Below are 25,717 nucleotides of genomic sequence, written 5' to 3'. Positions count from 1 at the left end.
CTAGTATTATGTGGGCAGCAGTGTTGCCATGAACCTAGCGTAGGGGGCAGTAGTGCCACGAGTGGCAGGTGGGTGGTGGTGCGCAGGTGGCATTGCCACAAACGTCATGTGGGCAGCGGCAGTGCTGCAAGTGGCAGGTTGGCAGGGGTCGTGGCGTGAGCCTTGTGCCAGGGTGGGATTGCTGCGGGCTGCAGTGTGATACTTGTGCAGGGGTGGCGGTGTGAACCTTGCGCCGTGGTGGATTGTTGCGGGCCGCAGCATGAACCTCGCGCTGGTGGTAGTATCGCCACAAGCCTGGCAGCAGTAGCGCCACAAGCCTCAGATGCCACCATCATCGAAAGCCTCACGTGCACGCTCGCAGCCCCATTTGCATGTGTGGCCACATTTACATTTGCGCATGCACGCCTAAGGCTCCTGCTCCTCCCTCTCCCACAGGGCCGCCAATCCAAGAAGTTTGGTGACCCCTGGGCTAAAAGGCAAACAAGCTGGATCGGATTACTGGGATTTTTGCAAATAATTCTGAGCTAGATAGCTCTTGATTTGCTTTCCACAAAGGCATCACAGTTTAAGTCTGTATATATTGAACACCTTAACAGTGTATATTTTAGTCTATTTTGCACCCTTTGAAGCACAGCAATGAACTACAGAAAAGCATTTTTAAAACAATGGAAGACCATGGAAGGCAAAATTTTGTTCTGCCTTAAACTGAAGCAATGCTTCATGGTGGATGATTGAGTCATGAACCATAGAGGATTTTGAAGAATGATTCTAGGCAGCTAGGCACTTTCATGGTCAAGAAGGAACATTATCTATCTATCTATCTATCTATCTATCTATCTATCTATCTATCTATCTATCTATCTATCTATCTATCTATCTATCTATCTATCTTTTTAAAGTACCTTAAAGCAATTTAAGGCATGTAAACTAAACCCAAAACTAATATAAATTATTCTAATCCCAGTCCAGAAATCAGAATTACATAGGAGCTAGACTTTGGGAAAGAAGTATCTCCAAGCTGTATGGAATTCAAGCTTAGAACCCTGTGATGTGCATAAAACCATTATTGCTTCTAATCATCAAACCTTCAAGGTACATAGTGAAGATACTGTAGCGCAGGATGCAAACCTATATATATATATATGTATATTATCAAAGCCATTACATTTGATCTCAGCAATACACACAAATTCAATATTCTCAAATTCAAAGAATGCAGAACTTCAAGGATCAGTAAAATATATTTTGTGAAACAGCCACCAGCTAAAGTTTTATCTCGTAGCCATGACACAATATGCATTGGGTCTATTTTCCAAACTGAAGCAGTCAGTTATACTGAAGATATACTATAAAATATACAGAAATAAATGTGTTCTACCCTCCCCCCTCCCCCAATGCAATCCTTTCTGTCCACGGGGGAAGAATGAGAGCATACATTGTAGAAAAGTGAGACATACTTTACTGGAGATAGGAATTGGAAGTACACTAATGAAATTCTGATCATAAGTCTTAAGTGTATAAAATATTCTGCATTTAACAATAGCTTTGTATTTGAAGCCAGAAGCCAATCACATAATATGGGTTAGATTCAATTTTAGATTGGGTTCAAATAACCCATGTTTTGTTTTAAAAAGTTTGCTGAAACTAAGCCTACCTAGGCAAAGCAAACATTTTAATGGCTTGCTATAACAGCAAATCCAGTTCTATCATGTCTAGGTGAGAACCACTGAAGTCAGAAAGACTAATGACAGCAAACTGAAGTTCCTTTAATTTGAGGTTGATTTAGAGTTGAGCCATTTTCATAGTCCCCTTTACATGTAAGATTTTTATGTTTATTGCTTATCTGTTTCCACAGTTATAAAAAAATAATGAAATAATTCATGCATATGTGCAGGACCAATTAGTGCAATTGCCCAAATATTTTCAGGAATCAAGCTTAAATAACAGTCACACATAAAGCCTCTCTCTTTATGTCTATATATACTTTTTTGTTTCTGCTTCTGAAATTCAAGGTAAATTTAATGTGAAATTTCATGTCCTATAATCCCACCTAGCCACGTCCATCAGAGAACTGAAATTCAATGCATAGAGTTATGACAGATTCAGGAGTTTTGTCTGCTTTGACTATTTGCTCAGTTTCAAAAGGACCCTCCCTCTACTTTTTATCTTTTCTAATACGGTATATGCCTAACTATGGAGGCATACATTGAAATTGAGAATTTATGAAGAGAAGAATTAGGACTGCTACCGCCATGAGAACATCTTTTTTTAAAAAAATAAAATTTAGGCATAGACCTCAGCATCCATATAGTAAATAAGCTACTATTTCAGTCTTTCTATTTTCTGAAAGTGAATTTGTGGTTGTAAGCGGGGGAGGGGGAGAGGGAGAATCCTCTTTACCACTTTGCACAATAATTTTTACTAAGGATTTAACTCACAACAATCCTCCCCTGTGATACATGATCCTACATGGATGGTGCCATCAATATGTGGAAGGTAAAGTTAAATACCACTGCAAGTAGCATCCTCAACATCCTAAGATGGTTGTTTCTAATCATGCCCATCTATTGGTGAAATGTACTTTGATTCCTTTAGAGGTATTTCATTTAATACAGTTCCATCTCAATAACTTGCTTGCCATTCTGTCTTGCCAAACATGAAAAATTATTGAGTGAAAATTAGAAAACCTCATGCTTCAGACACAAAGACAGCCTCCCAGAGACATCTATTCTGTATTTTTTTAAAAAATGAAAAATATTAAAGGCTTTAAAAAAAAATCACAGGATTGCCACCATGCCTTCTAACTTCATAAGTATGATTATGTGCCACTCAACTGGCAGGATTCTCACAGCTGCTTCCAGTACTGGCTTGTGCGAGGGATTCCGGCTACAATCTCAGACTCAATTCCACAGTGATCTTGCCCACGGAGGATTCGGAAGAGACCTAGAAGATGTTGAGAGAAAAATCTTGCAAAAAATTCTCAAGACTAAATAAAATGAAACAAATCCAGGCCAACCGGCTTGTCTGTATTTATTTTTTGTGTGTACATATATTCCTTGAGTGACAACAGTTCACTTAGCAATGGTTCAAAATTACGACCTGCCCCTGCAAAAAATATGACCTGATCCTGAAGTTATATACGTTGCAGCACCCCAGTGGTCATTCTCTCTTATGACCGACCACAGAGATGTTGCAAATGGCCCCTGCCTATTCCCACCCTCCATCCTCCCTCCTCCTCCACAGGCCCTGGCCCTGCTTTGCTAGTCCTCCGGATTACCCACCTCCCCACCCTGTTTCCAATCCCTCACCTTTGGAAGATCTCCAGAGTTCCAGAACAGGCTGACTCACGTGGTAGAAAAGTAGCCGTCTTTTATTCAGGTGCTGGTGAAGCGGTAAGCACGAGATCCAAGGAAAACAGCCTCCCCAGCATCTGAGTAAAAGCTGCTTTTCTACCACGAGGCCAGTATGCCTGCAGGCCTCATTTGGTTCTGGACTTGCAGTTGGCGGATTTCAGCCCAATGAGATAAATGAAACAAGTTCCACACTGATTGGCTGCCGCTGCTGCCTGCACACTTCAATCCACGAAATTACTCATTCAAACCAGCCCCCAGCAGCAAGCAGAAGATGCCCACAGCCCTGCCCAGGCTGGAACCTAATGAGGCCTGTGGGGATGCTGGCCTTGTGATAGAAAAGCATCTGTCTTTTACTCAGATGCTGGGGAAGCTGTTTTCCTTGGATCTCGCATCCTTACAACTTCATCAGCCTCTGAGTAAAAGAAGGACATTTTTCTGCCATGTGGATCAGCCTGTTCTGGCACTCTGAAGATCTTCGAAAGATGAGCGATTTGGAAATGGTGGGGAGGAGCAAGTGTAATCTGGAGGGCTAGCAAAGCAGGCCCAGCGCCTGTGGAGATCCGGTAGGGGAGGATGGGAGGGAAGCAACCATGGGAACCCCAAGGGATTGTAAGCGGAGCATGAGATATCTCTGGGTAGAGAGAGGCCTTGAGTGATCAGAAGTAGATGGCCTGTTCCAGCACTAGGCTCTTCCATGGTCTTCCCCATCCTTAGATACTTCACGTGCATTTAACAAACTGTGCATTCAATTAACAAATGCATTCATTTAATGTGAACCTCAGGGTACTACTGTAATTGGCAGGCTGTATTATATTTGTAATTTGAGGATTATTTGTACTGATATGCATAACAACATGATCGCTCAGGTCACATGATAACTGAAAAGGAGCACGTTAGATCTCCAGATGTTGCTCATCCACAGCTCCTGGGAGTTCTACAGCAAAGGCATCCCTGAAAGAGAACTGACCCATCAAAGGAAGAGAGATCACCTACCATTTTCACCCCAGTCTGTGTTCCAAGAATTAGCTATCAGCCAGTAAGGTGTATCATTGTCGACGCCCCAGCCAAGAATTCGGATTGCATGGCCACCAACTGCTTCACCAGAGACATGCTGATAGACACCTGCAGGGGAAAAACCATTAACTCTATTCCCAAATATAAATGCTATGATTTCCTTGCTAAGATCACTACTCAGTTAACATTCTGCTTGGAATTTAAACTTGTGAAGAAACCATAGATATAAATGGCTTGTGAGAGCCTTTTGCTTTGAATCCCAACTTTCACATTTTAGACTCAGGCAACCTGTGAGGCGTAGCTCAAATATATATATTTCAAGTGCAGAATGAAATATGGAGCCAATTTAAGCTTGAAAAATTCAGGAATTGTTAATTCTGTTCTGAATTCAAAATAATTGGTTTTCATTGCATTCCATATTCCTAGCTTTTACACAGTGATAGGAATATCATGCACACTGAGTCAAGAGGGTCATGCAGCTGCTAAGTCAAATGCAACGTACAGGTAATCCTCAACTTATGACTACAATTGAGCCCAAAATTTCTGTTGCTAAGTGAAAGTTGTGATTTTTGCCCCATTTTCCAACCTTTCTTGCCACAGTTGTTAAGTGAATCATTGTGGTTCTTAAATTAGTAACACGGCTGTTAAATGAATCGCTTCCCCATTGACTTTGCTTGTTAGAAGCAACCATCATAAATATGAATTAGTTGCCAAATGTCTGAATTTTGATCACATGATCATGAGAATGCTGCAACAGTCACAAGTGTGAAAAATAGTCATAAGCAGCGGTGTGATTCAGCCAGTTCGCACCAGTTCAGCAGAACCGGTAGTTAAATTTTGTTGAGTTCAGAGAACCGGCTGAATGCATACTCCTTCCGGAAGTCCATTCTAGGCTTTGGAGGCCTGGAGGAGGCCTCCCAGGCCAAGAAGGGTCCACTGAAAGTGTGTGGATGCCACTTCCGGAAGTCCATTCTAGGCTCTGAGGCCTGGAGGAGGCCTCCCTGGCCTAGAAGGGACCGCTGGAAGTGTGTGGATGCTACTTCCAGAAGTCTGTTCTAGGTCTCAGAGGCCCAGGCCTGCATCCATGCAGAGAACCGGTTGTTCTGGTATTTGAATCACACCACTGGTCGTAAGTCACTTTTTCAATGTTCTAACTTTGAACAGTCACTGTTGTAAGTTGAGGACTACCTGTATTTTGCCTTGACCATGCCCCACCTACAAAGTGACTTAGGACTGCTCTTTGCACCTATGGCCAGTTGGAGCAACCCTGCAGTCACATGATCAAAATTCAGGCACTTTGAAACTGGCACGCATTTACAACAATTACAGGTCTCACAGGATTGCCATTTGCAACCTTCCCCAGCTGACTTCTGACAAGCAAAGTCAACGGGGGAAGCCGGATTCATTTAAGTATTGCATGATTCACCTAACCATGATGATTTGCTTAATAACCATTGTGCAAAATAGCCATAAAAGTTCCAGTCCCAATTATGGTTATAAATTGAGGACTGTCTGTATTGTTCTTCATTGAAGGTCCTCAAACAGAAGCTGGACAGTTATCTGTCCAATAGTCCTAACATAACTTTGTTCCAAATTATTGGATTAATTAATCTCCCAGATTCCTTCCAACTCTAGAATGCTAGGAAGGGGAAAATGTGAATTCAAGGAATACCTACTACAGATAAACTTAACAAATTCTGAGGAGGTGATCTAAGAAAAACCTTAAGAAAGGTAAGCTGGGCTTCATTCATCAATGACACAATGTTGCTGATATTTCCATTATGTATTTATATGTATGTAGCAGGTCAAATCCCGAGTGCCGCGTAACAGAGTGAGCGCCTTGTTACTCGTCCCAGCTTCTGCCAACCTAGCAGTTTGAAAGCACGTAAAAATGCAAGTAGAAAAATAGGGACCCCTATGGTGGGAAGGTAACAGTGTTCCGTGTGCCTTTGGCATCCAGTCATGCCGGCCACATGACCACGGAGACGTCCTCGGACAAGCGCTGGCTCTTTGGCTTTGAAACGGAGATGAGCACCGGCCCCTAGAGTCGGAAACGACTAGCACGCATGTGCGGGGGAACCTTTACCTTTACCGTATGTATGTATGTATGTATGTACGTACGTACGTATATTCGGGAATACTTGAGATCTCAAGCTTTAAGCCTTGCAAACACAAGGTAATTCAAGCAACTTTTTATGACCGAAACCTTCCGAATATCACATTTAATCAGAAGCAGTGCCAGTCCTATCAGAACATTAAATCAAAATCATTGAAATTGAAGTTAAAGCAAATTACAACTGTACAAATTACAACTGTAATTCAAGACTTTTAAAAAATGAAAACTGTTCTTTTTAAAAAATATGTCTACTTTAAGAAGTTACATAAAAAACACTTACCTGATTTGTACATGAGAAAATCAGAATAAACAGTAAAGGCTCCCTCCACTGGTCCGTTTTTGTAAATCTCAGCCATTATTTCTTTCTCATTGCCAGGGACACTATACGAAGTCATTCCTAGGCAGGGAAAGGGGAAAGTGATCTCTATATTAGAAAGCATTTGAATCGCTTACTTAAGATTTGATCAGTTTTCAAATCTGATGCTAACAGTCATTCAATGAATCAGAGAAGAATACGTTTAAAATAAACATCAATTTATAACAAGAATATAATCTGTCTGATTTAACTTAAATTTTTTATGTGAAGTGATCTAAGTTGTCTGAAAGTCAACAGCCACTTAAGAAACCCTGGTTTACAAATTTTGGCAGTGCCGTAGATGGAATCCAGCCTGTACAGCACATTGTACTTTTTATGCTACAGCTGATTTTTGTATCTGTATTGATTTGTAATTTATTTATTCAATTTATATACCACCCATCTCTGCTACACCATCCTAGAGTGGCAATAGGGAATCTTTAACTTAATTATAAAATTTTAGTTATAAACCGATATGGTCCTGAGCCATGGTTTCACAGCTTTCAGCCTAATCAATATCCACCAAAGCCTTGAGTACATCCCTGGTCAGCGAGCTTCAAAAAGTTGCAGATTTGTAACAGTGTGACAGAAGGGGAAATTAGTAAGTACCTGGGGAGGTACTTAAAATAAAAATGTACAAATAATTTTATTTTCTAAGTGTACAAAAGTACAAATACCGTAATTTTACCCTTGTCTACTTATGCTGTTGAAAGGCCAAAGTAACACTTGGCTTGAAAAGGGGTCTACATCCTGGCTGCAGACTTTACCTAGAATATCCATATGAAAGGCCATGTGCAAAGCTTTGCCTCTTCTCCCCCCAATAGGAGCCACTTTGTTTCCTCTTATAAAAAATAATATGTGGCTGCATATGCGACCAACCATAATAATAGCAATTCATACTGATCTTATTGTTTGCTATTTTTTTATTTACATTTCAAAGTCTATTGTATCTAAAACAGAATATTAAATTTTTATCATTTAAACATTCTGAACTTAACGCCTGCAGGTTTCTTATAAACCTGAACATGCAGTTTCATATATGCATTACCATAATGTTTGTCACTGTGGTATGAAGGAGAGTAACCAGCTTCACATGTTTTGATGCATTTAGGGGTGTCACCACCTTCTCCAGTGCACGGGGGGCGAGTCCCATTGACGTGATGCTCACAGGGTGGAATAGAGTATGGCCTACATCCTATTGGATTCAATACAGAATAAAATGCCATTTGAAAATAATCTTTTAAGGGACAGTTAAAGTCTCTATTCTAAGCTCAAAGTAAACCATGCTAATCTACAGAATTTCACTTATATTCAAAAATATTTCATTCTGCAGTTCCCTCTTATGAACCACTAATTTAGATAATGGCTCATCCTTGCTTTTCTCTTGGGAGTTCCATTTATTTCATCCATTTTATCCTCACAGTAACCTTTTGAGATCAAATATAATGCTAGAACTGGTGACCTGCCCAAAGCCACCTGTGAGTACCGTGGTTGATTGGGAACTTGAACCAGGCTCTCTGCATTCACTCCAAAATCTGAACTAGCTTGCAGATAAACCTCAATTTATGACTAACTAAGCCTGGCAACTATGGTTCTAAGTCATGACATTTGTAAGTGAGTCATCATGTGACTGACCCAATTTTATGACCTTTTTGTGGCACCCATAATGGTCATAAAGTGAAGACATATAATGGTCATAAAGTGAAGACATTGTTCACTATGGCCTGAGTTTGCGGGAAACCAGAAGTAAATGCCAGTTTCTGGCAGAACCATTGTAAATAACAGTCACACGACCATGAGGTGCTGCAAACTGCTGTAAATGAGAGGCAACTGCCGAATGTCCAAAATATGGTCATGTGAGAGAGGGAAGGAAATGTCAGGACTTCAAAATCTGGTCATAACTAGCTTTAGAGGGGTCCATTGTCACCATTCAATGCTGGTCCCAGGCATTTTGCTCAGAAGAAAACTCACCAACATGTGAGTCGTAAAGGCCACCAGACACTAAGCCCTTTTCAGTCCAGTACTTCCAGGCTCCTGCAGGGTAACCTCCATTACAACTGCAAGAAAATGATGTACAACTATCACAAAATAACTCCTTAGGGGAAATGCATTTTAACTGGGGGTTACAGTCTGAAAGGTTGAAGAGTCTTTGGAGTGTTGATTATCCATGTGATATCCAGAGGTATTTAATAGAGATGTGAAAGGCAACTTCTCCAAAATGTTGGCAACACACTGTAATTTAAAAACTGGCTCCCATGAAGTGACACAGCAGACATGGCCCATTCACAAAATACCCATTTACCATGAAGTAAATGGTGAGGCTGCTCTCATCTCTAGTTGCCACCTCTTTTTGTTCTATACTGATTTCTCCATACAGCACTGTGCAGCAGGCACCCACTTTTAAAATTTTCTATAGGGCCTGGAAGCATTCTGAAAATAAAAATAATGCTAAAAGCTAAAACTAGAAGGCAAAACAGCTTCTGCAATGTTTTTAATTAAAAGAGGGTTTTTTAAGGAAATAGGGAAGAAATTTGACAGGCACCAAGTAAAGTGTTTACTGTGATCTTTGGGCTCATGGTATCATGCAGCCTCAAAACAAAAAAATTCTTTCAAGTTGAGCTTGACTCCCGATTACTTTGTATAGTCTTCTTGTTGCCTACTATGAAGTAGAAGACAAACTGTGTTGGGAATAGAATAATCTGAAAAAATGTTAGACATTCATTTTTAATCTCAGACCACACAGTTCCAGCTATTCTGGACCGGTCTGAGGGCTTGCTAGAAATCAACCTTCCAAAACAAAGCCTTCTGATCAGACATATGTGGGTGTTCTCACTGAACTTTCCAGTGTCATTCCTGAATAGATGAACAGAAAAAACAAGTGACAAGGTTGGAAGTGACTTACCCCATCCCACATTCAAATCCGCAGCAAGAGAGCAGATCCTCAGCAGAAATTTCCACATTCACTTTGCCATTAGTATGGACACAAACACGATCTGACATGGCTTCAACCGCACCAAATGCCTACAAAAACAATCCAAAAGTTTGGTCAGTGGGACTCTTGAGACCTGTAGACTATCCTAATGCCCATTCCGACCACCACCGAGCAATGTGTGTGTGTGTGTGTGTGTCTGTGTGTGTGTGTGTAGTTTATAGAGTATGCCACTACAACTGAGTTCACACCAAGCATAAATTAGTGCCATGCATGAATTTAGCGTTTTCTCAAGCATCAGATGCTTCTATTAAGGCTGGAGAACTGGATACGAACTACTACATCTGCTGAATTCTGGCCTGTGGCAAAGGCACCATGTCTTGTCTTCTTGGATCAATTCTAGACTTAGGAAAGGAACTTACCCAGCAGGAACCACAAGAGCCTTGGTCTCTGATTTCACTAATGGTTGGGCAGTTTGGCCATTGTTGCCTTGAGTCGAAGCTTTTTGGCAAGACCAAATCACCAGCAAATTCAAACCTTTCAAGCAATATGGAAGAAGTTGAGTGAAAAAGAGACAGAATCATCCTCTAATTAAGGTCTTTTTCAACCAAAATCTTTGGATTTAATCTCTTTATGTCAGACCTCCAATTTTGCTTCCAGCATGTTGACAAAATACTAGCATACATATGATTCAGAGTTGACACTGTATATAAAAGGGATCTATTTAATAATGTCAAAGTTTACTCCTCATGAACGTATTAGTAATATTTTGATCTGGAACTACATCTGTCCAGATTAATTCATTCCACTAAAAAACAAGACTATCAACAAATTATTGTTGTAGATTTCAAGATAGCCACCCAAATTTTGAAAAGGATGACTGTATATAAATGCCAACTACATTTATTTTAATGTGAGGCATACTATTTCCTCGCTCTTTTATTTTTTAAAAAATGAAAACATAGGAAAGCTGTCTAATATCAACTCACACTGCTGGATCTACCTAGCTCAAATTTTTAAAGACGGCCTGGATAAGTCCCTGCACTTTTCTTGTCCATATTTCTCAGAAGTGATCTGTCATTGCCTCCTTTCTAGGGCTGAGAGTGACTGCCACAAGGTCATCCACTGGCTTTGTGCCTAAGGTGGGAGTAGAACTCAAAGTCTCCTAGTTTCCAGTGAGATACTTTAACAAATACATCAACCTGGCCTTCATCTACCTTAATCTTTAACTATAAAAGTAATAACAACAGTTCAGTTCAGAATTTCAGCAGTAGTGTCTCCCAGTCACGTTTTCTCCATAAAAACAGTTGTTATATTACTAAAATAAGTCTTTTCTTTTATATCCAATAGCAACTTTAATACAGCCATTCCTGAGAGTAGAAAGCAAGATAGCCATTATCTGAAGAGTCCAAACATTCAAGAACACATATGCAGCAAGATTAGAAACAGAGCACATAAATATCCCACCTTTCTGGCAATTTGGGGCCATGCAGGAAAGTGCCACACAAAGTCTTCACATAACTCATATCAGCATTGGCAAAGTTGTGTCCAGCCTTTAAAAAAAGTAAAAATAATAACAACACATATTACAATCTAGACCACAGGTCGGCAACCTGCGGCTCCGGAGCCGCATGCGGCTCTTTGAGCCGTCTCTTGCGGCTCCCAGCCGCCCGGTGCGCGCGCACCTCTTCCAACGGGCAGTGGTGCGCGCGCACCTCTCCAAATGGAGAGTGGCACCGCCCGTTTGGAGAGGTGCACGCGCACCTCCCCGAATGGGCGGAGGTGCGTGCGCACCTCCCCAAACCTTTGGAGAGGTGCGCGCGTACCTCCGCGCGAATGGGCAGCGGTGCCGCTCTTTCAGGAAGCCCGCCTCGGCCCGTCTGTGAAGCTGCCGAAAGCGGCAGCTTAGCAGACGGGCCGCGGCAGCTTCCGCAAAGAGCGGCGCCCCTGCCCATTCCGAGAGGTGCGCGCGCACCTCTCCGAACGACCGGAGGTGCGCGCGCACCTCCCCAAACCTTTGGGGAGGTGCGCGCGTACCTCCGCGCGAACGGGCAGCGGTGCCGCTCTTTCAGGAAGCTGCCGCTTTCGGCAGCTTCCTGAAAGAGCGGCGCCGCTGCCCCTTCGCTTTCGGCAGCTTCCTGAAAGAGCGGCGCTGCTGCCCCTTCGCACGGAGGTACGCGCGCACCTCCCCAAAGGTTTGGGGAGGTGCGCGCGCAACTCCGGTCGTTCGGAGAGGTGCGCGCGCACCTCTCGGAATGGGCAGGGGCGCCGCTCTTTGCGGAAGCTGCCGCGGCCCGTTTGCTAAGCTGCCGCTTTCGGCAGCTTCACAGACGGGCCGCGGCGGGCTTCCTGAAAGAGCGGCACCGCTGCCCCTTCGCACGGAGGTACGCGCGCACCTCCCCAAAGGTTTGGGGAGGTGCGCGCGCACCTCCGGTCGTTCGGAGAGGTGCGCGCGCACCTCTCGGAATGGGCAGGGGCGCCGCTCTTTGCGGAAGCTGCCACGGCCCGTCTGCAAAGCTGCCGAAAGCGGCAGCTTTGCAGACGGGCCGTCGCCATCGGGCAACCGGGAACCGGTTCCATCTCATTTTTTTAAAAATGGCAGCCGCGTGCGTCCGCGCATGCGCAAAAAAACTTTTTGCGCATGCGCGTGCATGGACACACGCACGCGGCTCCCTCTTTTTTTAATTTGTGATGGAACCGGTTCCCAGTGGCTCTTTTTCTTTTTTAGGTTGCCGACCCCTGATCTAGACCTTTCACCCCAACCACAACTACGGCTTACTAATTAAAAACATAATTAAACACATTGGTACAAATGAGGTCTGACAGAACAATTAACCAGTGGAACAACTTGCCTCCAGAAGCTGTGAATGCTCCAACACTGGAAGTTTTAAAGAATAGACTGGAGAGCCATTTGTCTGAAATGGTATAGGATTTCTTGCCTGAGCAGGGAGTTGCACTAGATGACCTCCAAGGTCCCTTCCAACTTTACTATTATGATTATGATTATGAACTCATGCTCCCACAATCTGCACACTCACACTATTTCTTTACGGCAGGCAGAGATAAAATATATGTCTGATAAGATACTGTCTTCAGTAAATGCTGCATTTACTTGGATGAAAGGCTAGATTCTCTCTTCCTGCCACTGCTAACAATTTACTTTTAAAGCAGAATAGTTTTTTTTTAATCCTACCTTTATTATTTTTATAAATAACTCAGGGCAGTAAACATACTTAATACGCCTTCCTCCTCCTATTTTCCCTATGCTAACCACATATAATGAGAGTTGGGTTGAGTGACTGGCCCAAAGCCACCCCAGCCCATGACATATACATTTTAAGAGTTGAAGTATTTTAGGAGCTGAAGTATCCAAATCTTAAAGTTGCCAAGGTTAGACACCCGTTTTAAAGCTTTATGAAAGGCCAGCAGAGTTGGGGCCCTTGTAATCTGTGGGGGGAGAATATTCCACAGAGCAGGGGCTACTGTGAAAAGGCTCATCTTCTAGTTGTGGGTCAGCTGACACTTTGGGGGGAGGGTGGAAATATAGTATTTGCCAGTCAACTGGAAGTTTAAAAATCTTGGTCAGTGTCCTCTAATGAAAGGCTATTGGTGGCCCCAACAGAAACTGAATCTTATGACCAAGGCCAAGAGATCCTGTCCCAAGAAGATGACCACAGAATAGCCACTCAGCAAGCAGCATCTCTATTGTACCAGCTCAATTACGATCTTGCTTCTGTGACTGTAGGACAGTGAGGGACGGGGGGAAAGGAGTTAATAAAATATTTTATCACCCAGAAAGGAAAATGCCACAACTTATCTATTCAATCCCAGGTCAACAAATTGTAAGAGAAATCAATCCACTAATATTAAGTTTGCCAAGCTGTATCTCGGAAGACAGCAGTCACCACTTGCCACCACCTTGCATAGCTGGCCCTTATCCCAAAATTTACTCACCTTCCATGTGGTATTGAGCTTATTGATATAGTTCACTAAGTCAGGAGAGAGGGGAGGGAAGTAGGGAACATTACGGGCACTCGTGAAGACCGCCAGCAGGCCCAGAATTACCACAGAGCACCACATTTTGATAATGGATGCTTAAGGTGCCACCTGGAAGAAAGAGAGAGAGAGAGAGAGAGAGAGAGAGAGAGAGAGAGAGAGAGAGAGAGAGAGAGAGAGAGAGAGAGAGAGAGAGAGAGAGAGAGAGATTAGTAATTTACACAGTTGCAGTGTTGACAAAATTAGTCCTATAAAGCGATTCAAATATGCAACATGAGTAAAGCAGCCATGTTTTTTCCTGGGCTTCTGCAGATGCCTTCTACTACCGGCAGCTGGTTCTGAGGATTTAAGATATTCCTGACAGATGCTGCGTGCACTTCAAATCCACCTCTGTGCAAGCACTGCCAGACTTATATGAACAGGAAAATTGCCACACTTCCAGCACAGAATGAAGAAGTCTCTATCTGTCTGTCTAACATTATACACCACAAAAACACAAAAGGCTGTGAACTCATGAAAGTGTCCAATTCCAAATCACTCTAGAGTTCATAATGAAAGATCTTCCTCTCCCACCCCATTTTCAAATGTCAGAGGATCAAACAGAAGGTCCAATGCTTTAAACCTGCATCCTAAAAGCTAGGTTGTGGAGGCCCTGCCCTTTGTTCCCCTGGTTCAGCTTCAGTACAGAAATTTGGGCTGCCAGCAAGCTTAGAAAAACACTGTTGGGTACAACCCAAAGGGAAAAACTTAACCAAGATAGAAATGCAATTTGCTTTATATTTAATTTATATGCTGCCCATCTTACCAATATATCAGCTTACCATCTACCAAGCCAGAAAATTAAGATTAATTAGTCATAAAAGAAAATATTGCTACATTCACTTTAGATATGACTCAGGATGGGGGAGAAATGTAGGCCTATTCTCTTCCAGGGCCAAACCACAGCATCTGAAACAGAATTCTGCAACATATAGCACCAATTAGATGCTCTTTGGAAGTCAATGAGAATGATTTTCATTCTAGAAAGCTAGCACATTCATGCTATGGCAATGCGTCAAGAACTTATTGAATGTTGCATTCAGACTGTGAAACCAAACTTGACATTTTGAGGCCTACATGTTGCAGAAACCTGGTCAGTGTACTTTGTAAACTATGACTCATAGTTTTGCATGCCATGAGAGTACAAATATTTGTAGTCTTTTCAGTAAATAATGGTTATTTAGGTCATTATATGAATAGTCCTCAACTTACAATCACAATTGAGCCCAAATTTCTCTTGCTGAGACATTTGTTAAGTGAATTTTGCCCCATTTTACAATCTTTCTTGCCACAGTTGTTAAGTGAATCGCTGCAGTTTTTAAGTCAGTAACATGGTTGTTAAGTGAATTGGGCTTCCCCATTAACTTTGCTTGTCAGAAGGTCGCAAAAGGGGATCACATGACCCCCAGGACACTGCAACCATTATAAATATGAGTCACTTGCCAAGCAATTGAATTTTGATCATGTGACCATGGGGATGCTGCAATGGTCATAAGTGTGAAAAATGTCATTTTTTCCAGTGCTGTTGTAACTTTGAATGGTCACTAAAGAAACTGTTGTAAGTCAAGGACTATCTTTAGTATCAGTGCACTATAAGTATTATATAACTCTTCACTTGTACAACATATGATCCACATTTTAGCTCTCTCTGAAGTAAGAAACCTGTTTCAGATGGTACAACAGAAAGCAAATACAATCTTCTGGCTGATCTTAAAGTTATCTTAAACAACTTTGCAAAATCTTATTGCTGGGAGACAAATGTTCCCAATATTTGACTTTTCTTTTGTAGAATTTCAAATAGCTATACTAGCTTTTAGCTTCAGAAACTTGTCATGAAACCTCTACCAAATTCCTGCATTTCAACATATTAGGCAGCTGATACAAAAAAACCCCAAACAATCCCCAAACCCTCCCAAAGTAAAACCCTGCCAACAGTTAACTAAACAAGTCATGGGCTAGAATGCGGCTACAATTCTTACTTCCTTCCCTTCTTTTATGCCTGTTTCCACCTATTGTTTGTTATTGCTTGAATTCTATCAGGATAGATCCAACAGTTCATGACATGATAATGAAGTGTGTGTTGAGTATTGAGAAAGTCCAGTTGCTTCCTGAAAAGCACCTTTGGGACAACCATATCTGGATGACTAAGAATCTCCACAGACATTTCGTTATGCACTTTGGGATGAACATCCTTCAAATGGTGTGGAAGTATGAACAGATTTCCATTGCAGACTACTGGAGCCACTTGTGCTTCAGTTTGAGAGGTAGACAACACAGACTCATCCCCAAGAGCCTACGCCTGTCTTCAACACTGAAGGAACACAGGGCAGAAAACATCCTGCAGCCAGGAAGCCTCCACAGACATTTGCCCTACTCAGGTGACGCTGAGGACACAGACAGACCTCCAAATGGTCTCTAGGACTCTAAAACAATGCAAATGACCAGCTGTCTGCAAGGAATATAAATCCTTCCATTCCCCTCCATCCAGCCAGAGCTGAAGAAGCTTCTTGGGTGAGAAGCAAAGCATCTTCAAAGAAAACAAGTCCAGATACCTCCTGAAAAGGACCTTTGTGACAACCCTGACTTGGATGACTGAGAATCTCCATAGACATGTTGAGTGGGGAGGGAGCCTGAAAGAAAACCAGATGCTATAGTAAGCATCTATTATTGTTTGTTAAAAACAACAGCAGAAAATGGGCCTTCCAATTCTGCAAACTATTACACAATTACAGAAACTCTACTATTAGCTATCTTACCCACTCATACCCTTGAGAGGGCTGGAATCTCATTACTAAAACCAAAGCAATAAGTCTTGCCTAGTTGAACTTGCATTTTAGGGAAATCTTAAATCTTATCTTATCTTAAATCTTATCTTAGCCGGGATGATTTGTGCACGGTCACTCATGCGCTCGTGTCCTCTCGTCTGGACTACTGCAACGCTCTCTACATGGGGCTGCCCTTGAGGACCACCCGGAGGCTCCAACTGGTACAGAATGCGGCCGCGAGAGTTGTGTTGGGAGTCTCCCGATACTCCCACATTACACCGCTGCTCCGTGAGCTGCATTGGTTGCCAGTTGTCTTCCGGGTGAGATTCAAGGTACTGGTAACGGTGTTCAAAGCCCTCCATGGCATGGGGCCGGAGTACCTTAGGGAACATCTGCTGCCGGCATCAAGCTCCCTGCGCCCTGTGCGTTCCCACAGAGAGGGCCTCCTCAGGGTGCCACCGATCAGAGAGTGTCGATTGGTGGCCCCCAGGGGGAGGTCCTTCTCTGTGGGCGCCCCGGAGCTATGGAATCGGTTGCCGGTTGAGCTCCGGATGGCGCCCGACCTTCGCTCCTTTCGTCGCGATCTCAAGACGTTTCTGTTTGTACAAGCCGGCCTAGCCTGATGGGGATTGGTGGGGTTTTTTATTGTCTTAATTCTTACTTGGTGTTTTAGAATTCTATTTCAACTGTTTTAACATGGGCAATTATTTAATCTCTTTTTAACGTTTGTATTTAGTATGTTATTCTGCCCTGTGAACCACCCTGAGTCCTCAGGGAGAAGGGCGGTATATAAATATTATTAAATTAAATTAAATTAAAATTAAATTCAAAGCCCTATTCAACCACAAAGCTCTGAACAGGCTCATCTATTTCATGAGATTCCAGTTCTGTATCTAGAGAAGGATCTCCATACATAAAACAGTGAGGTAACATAATAAAAGATAGGATACAGATGTGACATGCAGTAATTTTACATGATAAATGTCCTTGGGATATGGAAAGGGGGAATATTCCTTGGATATTCATCTGACAGAATTAGAAAAAGCACTTGGTTGCACAATCAATAGGATGGAGAGGGGAAGACAACAGACTGGTTTAGATAAACAGAAAGACAGGAAACTGGTTGTACCTCTTTCCTCTTTTAATATAAAACAGTAGTTGCCCACTTGGGAGTTACTACCACTAAAAGATTTGGAAATGTTTTATGATTACTGCTGATTTATTTCTAAAATCGTAGGGCTTGTTAATCTCACCCAGCAAGAGGCAATTTGGAGCTTGCCATTGACCCAAGGGTCATTTCTTCCTTGTCCAATGCATAACTTGAATAAGGTTTTTTAGATGCACAGAATGTTTCAACTCTTCAAAAACAAGACATACTGGAAGTTGCTTGGGTCAGAGGCCTCTGCAACTTATATTTTGTTTTGTCTTTCGTGCATCAAAACTGGACTTTCAAGAACATGATTTCCTTTAAGAAGAAAAACTGTTCTTTACCTTGAGATGCAATTTCCAACAGCCTCAATTGTCATGACCAGTTCTGATCCTTTATATACTAGCTGAAGATTCTAGGAGCCCCAATCCTAAAACATCTGGGGACAAGAAAGGCTGGTTGAATCCCATCCAGTTAACTTGAGCTCTAATCACTATATATTTCAGGAAAGTTTTGCCTTCATTGTAGGAAGTCTAAATGCTTTAAAATTGCCAAGTTTGAGCAACACTGTTGTAGGCAAACAATCTGATGTGTAGGGATCAAAAACAACATTCTGTGAGTGGGTATGGGCAGATTGATGATAAGCAAATACTACCAGGATTTTCTGGTTTTTAAAAACTGGGTTTGGGGCTAATTTAGGCTTTTTTCCTTTTTTTGTTTAAAAATTGTGTTAAGTTAGGATATATTAAGTTAAGTTAGGATATACATACGCTGGATCATGGAGAAAGCTAAGGAGTTCCAGGAAAACATCTACTTCTGCTTCATTGACTATGCTAAAGCATTTGATTGTGTGGATCACAACAAACTGTGGCAAGTTCTTAAAGAGATGGGAGTACCAGACCATCTTATTTGTCTCCTGAGAAACCTATATGCGGGTCAAGAAGCAACAGTGAGAACTGGACACGGAACCACTGATTGGTTCAAAATTGGGAAAGGGGTCTGGCAAGTCTGTATACCGTCACCCTGCCTGTTTAACTTATATGCAGAGCACATCATGAGAAAGGCAGGTCTAGATGAATCAAAAGTTGGAATTAAGATTGCCGGAAGAAATATCAACAACCTAAGATATGCAGATGATACCACTCTAATGTCAGAAAGTGAAGAGGAACTAAAGAACCTCTTGTTGCAAGTGAAGGAGAGTGCAAAAGTTGGGTTGAAACTAAACATTAAGAAAACTAAGATCATGGCATCTGGCCCTCTCAATTCCTGGCAAATAGATGGGGAAGAAATGGAGGTAGTGACAGATTTTATTTTCCTGGGCTCCAAGATCACCGCAGATGGGGACTGCAGCCAAGAAATTAAAAGATGCTTGCTTCTGGGGAGGAAAGCCACGGCAAATCTAGACAACACACTAAAAAGCAGAGACATCACCCTGCCAACAAAAGTGCATATAGTCAAGGCTATGGTCTTTCCAGTTGCAATGTACGGCAGTGAAAGTTGGACCATAAGAAAGGCTGAACGCCAAAGAATTGAGGCCTTTGAACTATGGTGCTGGAGAAGACTCCTGCGAGTCCCTTGGACTGCAAGGTGATCAAACCAGTCAGTCCTAGAGGAGATCAACCCTGACTGCTCTTTAAAAGGCCAGATCCTGAAGTTGAAACTCAAATACTTTGGCCACCTAATGAAAAGGAAGGACTCACTGGAGAAGAGCCTAATGCTGGGAAAGATTGAGGGCAATAGAAGAAGGGGACAACAGAGAATGAGGTGGCTGGATGGAGTCACTGAAGCAGTAGGTGTGAGCCTAAATGGACTCCAGAAGATGGTAGAGGACAGGAAGGCCTGGAGGAACATTGTCCATGGGGTCACGATGGGTCGGACATCACTTCACAACTAACAACAACAAAGGATATATTTTATATATTTTGTGTTTATCCTTTCTCAAAATGGGGGGAAATGTCACTTGTTTCTGGATCCATGCACCAGGTGTGGAATGCAATATGTTCATCACTGCTGTACACTTACTTACCGAAAGATCCCTACTCTACTTCTACTCTAAAGTTCTCTAAAAATTGATAATGAAGAGGTCATACAAATTAGAACCAAATTCATACCTACAGGACATGGATTTAGCAAAAGAAGTGGGGAAAAGAGTAAATTCTGGCATAATGTTAATTGCTGGAACTCTTTGGACTAATTCTTGAGATCCCCCCATACTGCATGTTCAGTCCTGCATTCTAAGATTACTATTTCTTCTGCAGACCATAAGAAACAAACCAATATTTACAACAAAGACAGAATTGATATTGCAAGAAGTTTAACATGTTACAACACTAGAGGTATTTTTTAAATGAGCTTGATTAGCAATCTAAAAAATATTAGGTGCCTACATTCCCAAATAAACTCTGGCCTATTTCTCCACAGTACATTTCTGTTTGAAAGAACATTCCCTTAGAGATGTATAAGTCAACCCAGAATTCAACTCTTACAGCCCAAGTACTGAACATTCCAATTGGATTTCCCTACATTTTACTATACTTAAAACCACTGAAGTCAATTTTCCTTTATTTCCCCAGGCCATCCATAGTCGTATTCCAGCTTCCATAATGATAAAAAATACAAGTCATTATTCATTTTAAAGGGATAACATGCTTGCATATATTATTAGGAGACCACTTCAAAAAGGAACACTGTTAAAATATCCAGTCTCTTTCTGTTGTCGAGTCTCTTATTTCAGGGAAATTGCATTAGAGTTTGCTTATATGGCAAAGCACCAATTCAATCTCTAATTCAAGTCTCTGTAGAAAAGCAAAAGACACAAATTTCTTTCTGTTATTAGAGTCGTGCTAAGGACTTTTCCTTACAGTACTTGCACCTAACCAAAGAACAAATGTTCCTGAGCAGCTTTTTTTCCTGGCACATCCACATGGCATTGCTCATCTGATCCTCAACTCACACTTCAAAGTTTAAGTGTTGAAGAAATATTGCCCACTATTTCCCTAATAGTGTTTACACCTAATACAAATTGACACACTTCCCTGCTTTGTCAACAGCAGTCAGGTGATCCCTAGGAGTGGTGGAATCAATCCACCTTTCATCTACTTTCATCTTCTCTCTCTCTCTCTCTCTCTCTCTCTCTGTGTCTCTCTCTCCCCCCCCCATCTGAGCTGGTCAGCTGATGTATGGTTTCCATTGGCTGGTGGTGCTTGATGGGAGGGAAGGAGAGGGAAGCAAAGCCATGGGCAGGGCATCCATCTAGTTTTTTTTATATGTTCTGCACACATAGTAAATAAGGATGATCTCATTTGGCACCAATTCAGAAAAAGCAAGATAGGTATCAATAGTGAGGAAGCAAATTCTTCCCCAAGTATATTTTTCTGCCAGTTTAAGAATGCATGAAACTTCTCCAGAAAGGGGTCAACTCTTTCTGAAATGCCATGAAGAACTGATGCCATTTCCACTTCCCCTTCTGTACTTCTGACCTCTGGTGCCATTCTGACCACAAAAAGATCCAAAACCTTTTGGATAAATGAAGCATCTTACATCTTTTTTCAGCTGATGCAATTTAAGGTACTTTACCAGCATATGGATGTCATTGGGGATTTCCTTATAAATAAGCTTTGGCTAGGAGTAGATTACTGGTTTTGATTTCAATTTTGAGTCCAGCATAGCAATGAACTTGTTCCTCCTTCATTCCTCCATGGGACCCACCCACCCACATACAAACACACACTAATCGCTGCACTGGTTTGGGGCTACAGGAGTTTTACTCCTATCCGATCTGAAGTGGCCAGGATGGAGGATGGTTATCCTCCACTGCAATCCCTTTGATGAGTCAATCCATATGGTTGACATAATCTGAACAGGGCAGAAAAGAAGGTACTTGAAAGCTTATACCCACAAACATAAACCCATAAGCCAAGGCCCATCGAGTGGAATCTGGGGCAAAACTAGTGGGCGACTATGCAAACCCACACACAGACACAAAAACGGGCTGTCTTCAAAAATTCTGGCCAAGATTTTGCAAGATCCATAACAGATCTCGTCTGCACTTCAACCAAACGGACTCTGCTTGCCTCCTTTCGTCCCAGCTCGCCCAGGAACAGGAAATCTTTCCCTAATTGCTCTATTCCTATTAAGCAGAAATCAAAGAACTTCCTTTTCGAGCCAATTACCCAGAAAACGGCTCTGTTCGTGCAAAAAGACAAGCTATTCGTTTTTAGCCGCGAGGGTCGTGAAAAAAAGAAGACCTCCTCTTTAGCGGTGAAGATCGCGAGAAGAATAACAACAATTTTGAAAAAGCCTGGGAAGAGCGCGACGTGCGAACCCGGTCCATCCCTTCCTTGGCCACCTTTGAAAATCAGCGGCGGCGACGACTGGCTCTGGAAAACAACGGGGCCCTATTCCCGCCCCCCCAAAAAAACTTATCTAGGGCAGGGGTAGGCAACCTCGGCTCTTTTATGACTCATGGACTTCAACTCCCAGAATTCCTGAGCCAGCCAAGCTGGCTCAGGAATTCTGGGAGTTGAAGTCCATGAGTCATAAAAGAGCCGAGGTTGCCTACCCCTGATCTAGGGGCACCAGACTTGGGAGGGGGGGGGAAGGAAAAGCCACCGTATCGGCCGCGTCCCCTCCTTCTCCCTTTCCTGTAAACGTGTGAAGAACCTTCGTTCCAGATTCTAAGTAAGTTTAACCTTGGATTCCGGCTTCCCGGAATACAATAAAACCCTTCCCTTCCTTTCCTTTCCTTACCTTCCACCACTGGAAGAGTCACCAAAGGCCTCAGCTGTGCCCGCTCTGCTCGCCTTATCTACGCTCCCCGCCCCCCCCGAAAGCCGCGTCTCCACAGCCCTGCCCTCAGCCGCTCCTCCCCGCGCTGACTCACCCCCACGTGGCTGCTCCGCTCCGCCAGAGACAGCCGCAACAGCAGCGCCTGATCCTGGGCCACGTGATTCCCTCCCACTTCCCTGAATCACCTGATCCATTGCACCCCCAACACACACACACACACAAACACACAAACACACAGACACACACACAAACACACACACACACACACACGCACACGGCCTCCTTTAACCCGGCAAATCTGTTTTCGGGAGGTTCGCCGGGGGTCGGGTGAGGTGGGGAAATGGTGAATTTAAGTTAGACAATCGTGCTGCTTTCCACCTTGCCCGACTGGGACCAATGTAAATCTAAGAGTCAGAATCAGAGCTGGGAGGGACCTTGGAGGTCTTCTAGTCCAGCCCTCTGCTCAAGCAGGAGACCCTGTACCATTTCAGACATGTGACTGGGAGGCCGGTGTGTGGTGTAGTTGGTTCACATGGTGTGGTGGGATGGAGGGTTTGTTGTCACTGTGTGTTGGGGGGAGAGAGCACAGGGGGAGGCTCAGCTAATCTCAATGTACACATGTTGTACTTTGACAATAAAGGTTTGTTTGTTTATTTATTTATTTATTTATTTATTTATTTATTTATTTATTTATTTGTTTTATCTATCTATCTATCTATCTATCTATCTATCTATCTATCTATCTATCTATCTATCTATCTATCTATCTATTTAATTTATGTGACTGTCCAGTCTCTTCTTAAAAACCTCCAGTGATGAAGCTCCCACAGCTGCCATAGGGTTTTTTAGTGTCTCTTTTTTAACAAGAGTGAGCCAATTTGCGATTTGGGGATTTTTGATAAAAACATTTTATTAAACCTTTTGGGTGTTTGTGAACTTTTCCTTTAAGTGGTAAGCGAGAAATGTGTATGACCAACAGAAGTGCAATCTGATTTCTGCCAAATGTTGCTGTGTTGTCAAAAGCCGCAGCCGCTTAAATGGAAAACCCACAGACACTTGGTGTTTGTAAGCATCTGAACAAACGTTTTTTCAAAAATCTCTTAATGGAAAAAAGGCAAGGAAAACCCCATATGTATGATGTAGCCACATCTCTTCCATCTTATTGCTCTAACCGCTGCACTCCTTAACCAGATTGCTCCAGCATCTGTATTTGTATCACTGCTAAGCGAAGCTTTCATTGCACAGTTTCCTTGCCTGAGACATGAGATTTTACAAGGACCTGAACAAAAGCTTCTATGGCAACCATGTTTTTCAGGAAGGAAAACCTGGGAAGGGCACAATATTTTGATAATATAAGGAACATTTTCCTATACTTTCGCCTTTTCTGCCTAATCAAGGTGAATCTGTAGCAAAGTTGCCCTGCCTGCGAATCCAGGGGTCTTCTAAAGATGCCACCTATTTAAAATTAAGATGGATGGAGGAAATTATTAAATGCAAAGGCAATAATTAAATTCATTTTAAATTACAACAGAATAACATTAGTTTTTAACCTAGGCCAGGGGTGTCAAACGCCCAATGTCATGTGACATGTCATGACATATCGTGACTTTTTCCCCATTGCTAGCAATGGGGTGGACGCAGTTTCGCCATGATGCATCTGGCCTGCGGGCTGGCAGTTTGACACCCCTGACCTAGGCACAACCACTTTTATATCCTGGTTCCTCCTAGTTTTTGGAGTGTGGTCTCTTAATAAATAAATGAAATGCTCTCAGATTATTACTTTTTTTAAAAAAAATTTTTGCCATTGCTCCTATGTCCCAAAACCATAGGTGTAACCTGATGCCTACAAAAACCATGTACAAATTCATTCTGCCTGCAGTGATGTGTCCTGACATATCGCGACTGTTTTCGCATTGCGGGAGCTGGGGTGGGCGCGGCCTCCGCATGATGCAACCGGCCTGCGGGCTGGCAGTTTGACTCCCCTGCTCCATAGCTTAGAGGGAACTTTAAGCAATGCTTGCTCACTAGCCTGCTTGATGTATCCTGTTATGCCATTCAATACTTTGTCTACTTTTAGTTTACATAATGTGTGACTGACAAGGACACTATGGCTTTGTTCAATCAATGACCATTTTTGCTGTACAAAAGCTGTGTGTAAATATAGTATCTTTTTGATGATACTTTGGCTGTGCCTGAGGAAAAATACAACTGAATATTTTGTAATATTATCTCCCAGTCCATTGCCTGATGCCTCTTCTACTGTTAAGGTCCAGATTCAATCAACTCTGCCTTTGATTTGATTGGGAATTACTTTATTCTTTTTCAAATGCTATTGTGTTGCTTTGTTTCTTATCTTCTTATCTTCTTGTTAGCTTATACTTTTACAACATCAGCCACCTTGTGAGAATGATACTTTAAAAGGCAGCATATCTTTTAAGCATATAAGCCAAAGGGCAGCATGACTCATAATCCCTTTGTTTATGATGCCCCAGAGGCTGAACCAATCAGAAATTTGCTAATGAGGTGTAATGTTTAATATGACTGAAAGAAAGGTATATTAAACACAGTTTAATGTGTTTAACTGGGAATAATTACGTAAATAATATTTTATTAAATTTAAATGAAATTAAATAAAAAATGTTCTGATTTTGCATAAATTTTATAATAAGGCCACCAGCATGCCCATCAAAGTCCAGCTGTAGCCACGGTCTTGAAGAAGTGCCTTTTTAAAAATGAAATGTTATGAACTCCTGAACTATGGCTAACAATTGTCCAATAAATAAGAATGTAAATTGGATCCTAATTATCAAACAAGTGATTTCACTGGATAAAATGAAGGAGATTTGTAGTTATCCTGCAATAGGACTACAGGACCACTTTCATGTTCTTACTCATATGAACTGAAACAGCCTAAGAAAACATCATCCAAGCATACATTTCCTCTTAATGAATTTCAACATCTGCAGAATTTTTGAAAGCAGAATAGAGATGACATCTGTTCCTACCAACTACTTCTGCAGAAACATGCTGGGTATAACTGGCCTCTAGATAAAGTATCAAGGGAAGATAGATCCCCAAGAGATCAATTAGATTATTTCTGTAAAGTAGAATTTGGATTTTAAAACACAGTAAAACTTTTGAACTCTCATGTCTTTTTAGTTAATTGTCCTGGCATCATGAGGAATGGCTGGTAGGTTGTTTGTGAACTAGTACAA

The 25,717-nt window shown here is 42.2% G+C and overlaps 1 protein-coding gene across 1 annotated transcript; it reads right to left on the bottom strand.

Moving 5' to 3' along the window:
- Positions 1-1,750: 1,750 nt before the first annotated feature.
- Positions 1,751-22,597, bottom strand: CTSB (cathepsin B). The gene is made up of 10 exons (XM_083348457.1): positions 22,464-22,597; positions 13,722-13,874; positions 11,235-11,320; positions 10,190-10,304; positions 9,741-9,859; positions 8,810-8,895; positions 7,887-8,033; positions 6,764-6,880; positions 4,347-4,475; positions 1,751-2,943 (listed from the first exon to the last, which is right to left on the bottom strand). Exons 2-10 carry the CDS (start codon positions 13,845-13,847, stop codon positions 2,846-2,848), a joined length of 1,023 nt encoding a protein of 340 aa, XP_083204583.1. The 5' UTR covers positions 13,848-13,874; positions 22,464-22,597; the 3' UTR covers positions 1,751-2,845.
- Between the last annotated feature and the right edge of the window lie 3,120 nt (positions 22,598-25,717).

Source organism: Vipera ursinii, assembly GCF_947247035.1.
Source record: "Vipera ursinii genome assembly, chromosome: 1".
Lineage (NCBI taxonomy): Eukaryota > Metazoa > Chordata > Lepidosauria > Squamata > Viperidae > Vipera > Vipera ursinii.
Note: the sequence above shows the minus strand (reverse complement) of the source record. Positions and strands in the feature narration are given on the sequence as shown.